Source organism: Mus caroli, chromosome 9 (assembly GCF_900094665.2).
Source record: "Mus caroli chromosome 9, CAROLI_EIJ_v1.1, whole genome shotgun sequence".
In the NCBI taxonomy this organism is placed as follows: Eukaryota; Metazoa; Chordata; class Mammalia; order Rodentia; family Muridae; genus Mus; species Mus caroli.
Genome location: NC_034578.1, coordinates 106,616,994 through 106,622,993, shown reverse-complemented (window position 1 = coordinate 106,622,993; position 6,000 = coordinate 106,616,994). Strand labels below are relative to the sequence as shown.

Below are 6,000 nucleotides of genomic sequence, written 5' to 3'. Positions count from 1 at the left end.
ATATATATATATATATATATATATATATACACACACACACACACACATACACACACACACACACACATACACACACACATACACACACACATACACGGTGTTTGTTTGTTTGGTTTTTTAAATAATTAAATAAAAACGTCCCTATTTCCAGTGTGGCTTGCTGTCAGATTCTTGACCAGCCTGGATCACAAGTCTGCTCAGGTGACCACCTCACTAGGAAAGCGCCACCACTCCTGTCACTTCCACTCCACTGACTGAGGCTTCATTACCACTGAGATTGTGAGGGAAATGCCCTGTGTTTGCTTTGAGACAGTCTTGATGTAGAGCAGACTGGCCTCAAATTCAAAGAGATCCACCTGACTCTGTCTCCCCAGTGCTAGGATTAAATGTATGTTCCACCACACACGATGGGAAAACAAGTTCTTGTATAAGCAATGGAAAGCAAATACTGATGGGTCTGAGTTTGGGGGGAATGAGTGTCATCAAAAAGCTCTATGGGAGTGACTGGCTTTCCTCCTTCAGTGTCTAAAAAGGCCAACTTCTCTCCAGCTGTGCCCATGTCTCTTATGTGTGACCAATATAGCACCATGTGTGGCAGGCTGTAATTCCCATGTTAGGTTCTAAGGACCATGAAGACCATGTCATTTGCCTGGTTTACAGTTTATCTCAGGCAGCCCACACAAATTTGGCAAAAATAAAATAAATAAATAAATAAATAAATAAATAAATAAATAAAGTCATTTTGTAGCATATGGTAAAGGTGACTATGGGGCAGGAAAGGGTGTAGCCAAAAGCCTATGTTCTTGAATCATTAAACCCCCCAGAAACCACTTAAAGTCCACCGAGCACAGGAGCCAGTGGCTCTCCTTTCACCCATCTCCTTCCTGCTTAGAGCCTGTTCCCCCAAACATATGTAATTTAAGGAAAAGCCTGCCATGTGTGAGTTTTCTGATGTCTGCAGTCACTGGCCCACAGCACAGCCATCACAGTACTCACGCCTGCTGGTGTACCCTGGGAAGTGGGCAGCAGCGACATGCAGGACAGTGCAGCCAGCATCGTCTCTGTGGTTGATGTGTTCTTTCCACTCAGGCTTTTGATCCATTACCCACCGGAAAAGCTGACTTTCCCCTAGGCAGAAATAAGTTGCAATTATTACTTTCTATATAAAATCAGCAAATAAAATCAACTGTATGCCCCCTAAGGGATCAAAGTCCTATAGCATACATTTCTACTCTCCATCAGAAGGGGAGAGGAGAGTATGCATTTCACGATCATCTTAGGTCAGGACCCCTAGAAGCTTGACAGGAATTCTTGCCTTTGTGATTCACAGAGTGAGAGAAACTCAGAAGAAAGGGGTGAACAAGTCAGCAGGCAAGGCAAGGGAAGGAGCTAAGCCTGTGCCCTCAGCGGCACCTGGCTCCAGCTGAGGTCAAGAGGACACAGGACAGGGTCTTGACCTTCAAGACACAGGGCATTTTCAATCTTCATTTGAAAATGGAGTTCAGGAATATACTGCTTTTAGTCAGGCTTTCCTTTAATGTTTATCCTCCAATCTCTGCATGAGAGGAAGGACAGTATCATGTATAAAATCCTGACTGTATGGAATGGATAATGGTGGAGCGGAAATAAAAGATGGAAAAACTAAGCTCCAGGTCCTGGCTACCCCAATTCCCTCTGGGAAGATAACACAGCCTAGAAAACCTAAACAGTTCTCTTGGCTCTGGTCCAGGCAGATGTCAAACTTAACACCTGACAAGAAAACCCAAGGTTCTATCTGGTGTGGTATAAGTGTATATGTGTTAATGATAGACTCAAATATTTAACTTTTTAAGACCAAATGATGAAGCTTTAAAGAGTCTATTTCATAAAAATGACAGCCCTGTTAGGTCTAATGGCACATGCGTATAGTCCCTGGTGCTTGAAGGCCAATGCAAGTGGAACACAAGTCCAAGGCCTGTCTGAATTACATGAATTTTAAAGTCAGACAAAGGAACTAGCCAAACATGTCAAGATTAGAGAGGGGCATGAGGGTGAGAGCAGCTCACTAGCAGGCAGCTTGCCTAGCATGCAACAGGTTTTCTTTCTATGCTAAGGGAAGGAGAGAGGGAGAGTGTATGCAGCCCTTGACAATATACCCAACTGTATCAGTATCAGGATCAAGGATCCCCCAGCTCAGTCCCAAAACACAGCTGAAGACAGGAAGAAAAACATGTTGAGGGACAGAACAATGCAAGCTGCCTCTGTCTCAACAGTTACTCTGTCCCAATCCCTATCTGGGACAGGGATTCTTACCCTTCTATCTAGACTCTAAAAACACAATATCTTTGTAAGCTGAATCTCTGGAAACTGCTAGGTGCCAGGAGAAATAAAGATGTCTTGTATATGCTGAAGCCCTGAATCGCTTGGCTAGTCTGCCTTCAAGCAGCTCGACTCTGCTCTGAGCTAGGTGGGTGTGTGAAGGGGAGAGCACTCACTTGCTTGGATGCAGAGCCGCATAAGGGCATGGAGAGGGTTGGGCCCTATGGTTTCAATGTTTGCACCGATGGAGACGAGCCACTGAACCAACTTGGGCACTTGTTCCAGTTTCTCATAAAACCCAATGAAGGCATACTTCTGGGGAAAAAAAACAACATATACTAACAGATTCATGGAAGTTACTACATTGATACTAAGCTTGAGCTCCACCATCCACAAATTTTTGAACCAGTAAAGCATGAATTAATTACACTCTGCCCGAGAATAGAATGAATGGCACATCTACAATAAAGCAGCTGTTGGGAAGTCCTAAACACAAGTGACATGGCCTCCCTCTATAAAGTCACATTCCTAGAATCACCCCCCTTACCTCAAAAAGAGTTTGTAGTGACAACTCAGAGACATGAATGTTGCTTGGCAGCCTGTCTTTCTTCGCTGACAACAGTAGAAATGACTGTTTATAAGGAACGACAAGAAAAGGTTGGCATAGAAATATTACCCACATGAGTTATTAGAACAGAAAGGTTATTGTATGAGCTAACAACAGTCAAAACACAGGCTTCATCTACTTTTTAAGCTACTACAGTTTGTTAGCCTGAGCCATGATAATCAGTCTCTCTGTCTAGTTATCTTGCTGGCTGCCTGTGAGCAAAGTTCTTTCCACTTCCCTTCACAACCTGCTAGGGACAATATTCTCTAATATCAAGCAGCATGAGATGGGATGAGGGCAGTCTGATGTCACACAGACTTAAAGTTCCAGGCTGTACATTGACCATACCTAAAGTCACAACTCTAGACTCCCTTCCTCATTTATGTCATCACCAATGGACTAGGAACCCAGGAACTGAGACTAAAGTCATAGTTTGCTAGTAGGTCCTTTCAGTCTGATTCACTGTTAATGTCCACCTTCCACAGGCCCTGTTTGTGATTAGCCCTAGATAATGCATCGAGGGCTTTTACAGTCCTGACTGCTGGCCTGGCTTTTATAAGATGTCTCACTACAGCTAGGATGTTGGGCCTGCCCCCTTGGACTTATTATTATAAAACTCTTTTACTCAACAGTTGAAGAGATGGCTCAATGGTTAAAAGCACTGGTTGCTCTTCCAGAGGACCAGGGTTCAATTCCCAGCACCCACATGGCACCTTATACCCACATGGCACCTTATAACTATTTGTAACTCCAATTCCAAGGATCTAACACTCTCACATGCTCTACTAAGCCCTGGGTAGCAGACAAGTATGTAGTGCACTGACATGCGTGCAGGCAAGCACCATAGACATTAAAAAAGAAGGAAAACTTGCTCATTCAGTGTTTAGCACATGTAAAACTCCAGCACATACTACAATCATCACTAGGTTCCCTTAACAATTCTTTTTAAATTCTCAGCAAAATCCTGAAAAATTAACTCTATATGCTGTAACTTACACACAAATGACAAGCAGTCTGAGTAGGAAATGGAGGGAAAGCCTCCAGGACACCCCTGATCTCAGTTAGCTGTTAGCAATCTCTTACAACTACACAGAAACCCTTAGTTGTGAAGACGGCTCCCTTGGTAAAGTGCATGTCAGGCAAGAATCAGGGTCTGAGCTCAGATACCCAGCATCCACATAAAAATTCAGGCACAGAAGCAGGCATCTATAACTCCGGCTGAGGCAAGAGAAGACAGGTCAATCCCTGAAGCTCACTGGCCAAGCAGCCTATCTGAATGATGGGCTCCAGGTTCAGTGACAGATCCTGTTTAACTGAATAAGGTGGAGATGGAGCAAGATACTCAACATCAACCTCGGGCTCCATACAGAAGTACACACATGGATGAATCCCCGCCTGCGCGGGCAGATGGAGGAGCACTCTCACAGAAGCAGGGGGAGGAAGTATGGGAAAGGGGGTTTCCAGGAGGGGGGAAACTGGGTAAAGGGATGACACTTGAAATGTAAATCAATGTAATAAATAAATAAATAAGTAAAAGTACGCACATGTGCACATACATCTGCATGCACATATGCACACACAAAGAAGTACACATCACATATACTGTACACAACACACACATACACACACAAAAGCACAAATGCATGAGGTATGCATGTGCACACACCCATACACAAAGAATGAATGAATAAATAAATAAATAAATAAATAAATAAATAGGGGTTTTGGGGTTTTTTTGTTTTTTGTTTTTCCAAGACAAGGTTTTTCTGTGTAGCCCTAGTTGTCCTCAAACTCAGAAATCTGCCTTCCTCTGCTTCCCAAGTCCTGGGACTAACGGCATGCAACACCACTGCCCAGCTAAAGAAATGTTTTTAAGACGTTATTCTGATATCAAGATAAACAAATACTACACATTACATTTCCTTGGTGTCAAAGAAAGAAAGTAATACAGTGTGTGTTTTCCTAAGAAGAGAGTCACCTCCTGTACTCACATGCCATAATCCTTTTTTGGCCAACTTCTGTATTACATATTGCCACACTTCTGTTGAAAATCCAGTAGTGAAAATATGATCAAAGCAGGGCAAGAAACTCTGCAAAACAATGGAGTCACCTGAAAGAAAATTCCATAGCTTAGAAACTTTCAAGTGAGGAAAGCCTGAAGAACGACTCCCCAGTGAAGACCACACAGAGTTAAATGATAAGTTAAAGCTCTCAGGAGGAAAACTCCATCTAAGTAGAAATGTATTATGACTGACAACTATCTTAAGTTTCTCCACACAATCAGTCCCCTAAGAGTCAGATGCCATGATGCAAGGTAACCGTCACTTAGCTTCCTACCTGCAGAGCCCAGTGATAGAAGCTTCTATTTATTCTCTCAAGTAAACCACCGAGGAAATACTATTTAAATAGAGACCCAAATGGGTTACAGCACTCACTCTGGTGACAGATACTGTTGTTTATTTAACAGTGGAGACTATGACACAGGAAAGCCTGACCCTGGAATGGCAAGCAGAGCATTCCTGGCAAAAACGCCTTCTAACACATGGGCTACGACTGTGTCAATGATTGGCTCCTTGTCCTCCAGACCACAGCTCTCACACACACAAATGGGGATGCGAAGGCAGAGTTAAGTAGCAGAACAACACGGCACCTCCTCCAGGGTCAGACATTCCAAAACCTAAGTAAGTAAGTAAAAAGAAATAAATGAAATGAAATGAAATAATTAAAGTAGATAGAGATAGAGTATGAAAGAATGTAAAACTTCATTAATTTGCTTTTAAAATTTTAGGAACTGTGCCATAGGTCTACTTCACTCTCCAAAAGAAAGGAGTACTTGAGGAGGAAATCATGCCCTAAAGGAGCCTTGCTGCAGTCTGGAGAGATGGCACAGAGGTTAAGAGCACAACCCCGTGTTCCAGAGGAGCTGGAGTTTTGTTCTCAGCACCCACATCCCCACATGCAGTGGCTCACAACCACCTATAACTGCAGCCCTTGGAGATCCAACACCCTCTTCTGTCCACTCAAGGCACCTCACATGCAGTATACATTCTGGATCAGTGAGAGGCCAGTGGACAGCAGATGTGAAAGATAACTGC

The 6,000-nt window shown here is 43.3% G+C and overlaps 1 protein-coding gene across 2 annotated transcripts in view; it reads right to left on the bottom strand.

Annotated features, from left to right (window-relative positions):
* Trank1 (tetratricopeptide repeat and ankyrin repeat containing 1) overlaps positions 1 to 6,000 on the bottom strand; it is an 83,111-nt gene that overhangs the window by 48,526 nt on the left and 28,585 nt on the right. The window contains exons 4-7 of one of the 2 annotated variants that reach the window (XM_029481802.1): positions 4,897 to 5,015; positions 2,846 to 2,929; positions 2,475 to 2,613; positions 997 to 1,128 (exon numbers count right to left, since the gene is read on the bottom strand). In XM_029481802.1, coding sequence (XP_029337662.1) covers positions 997 to 1,128; positions 2,475 to 2,613; positions 2,846 to 2,929; positions 4,897 to 5,015 — 474 coding nt within the window. The remainder of the gene's footprint in view (positions 1 to 996; positions 1,129 to 2,474; positions 2,614 to 2,845; positions 2,930 to 4,896; positions 5,016 to 6,000) is intronic. The other variant, XM_021172715.2, reaches the window with a different exon arrangement.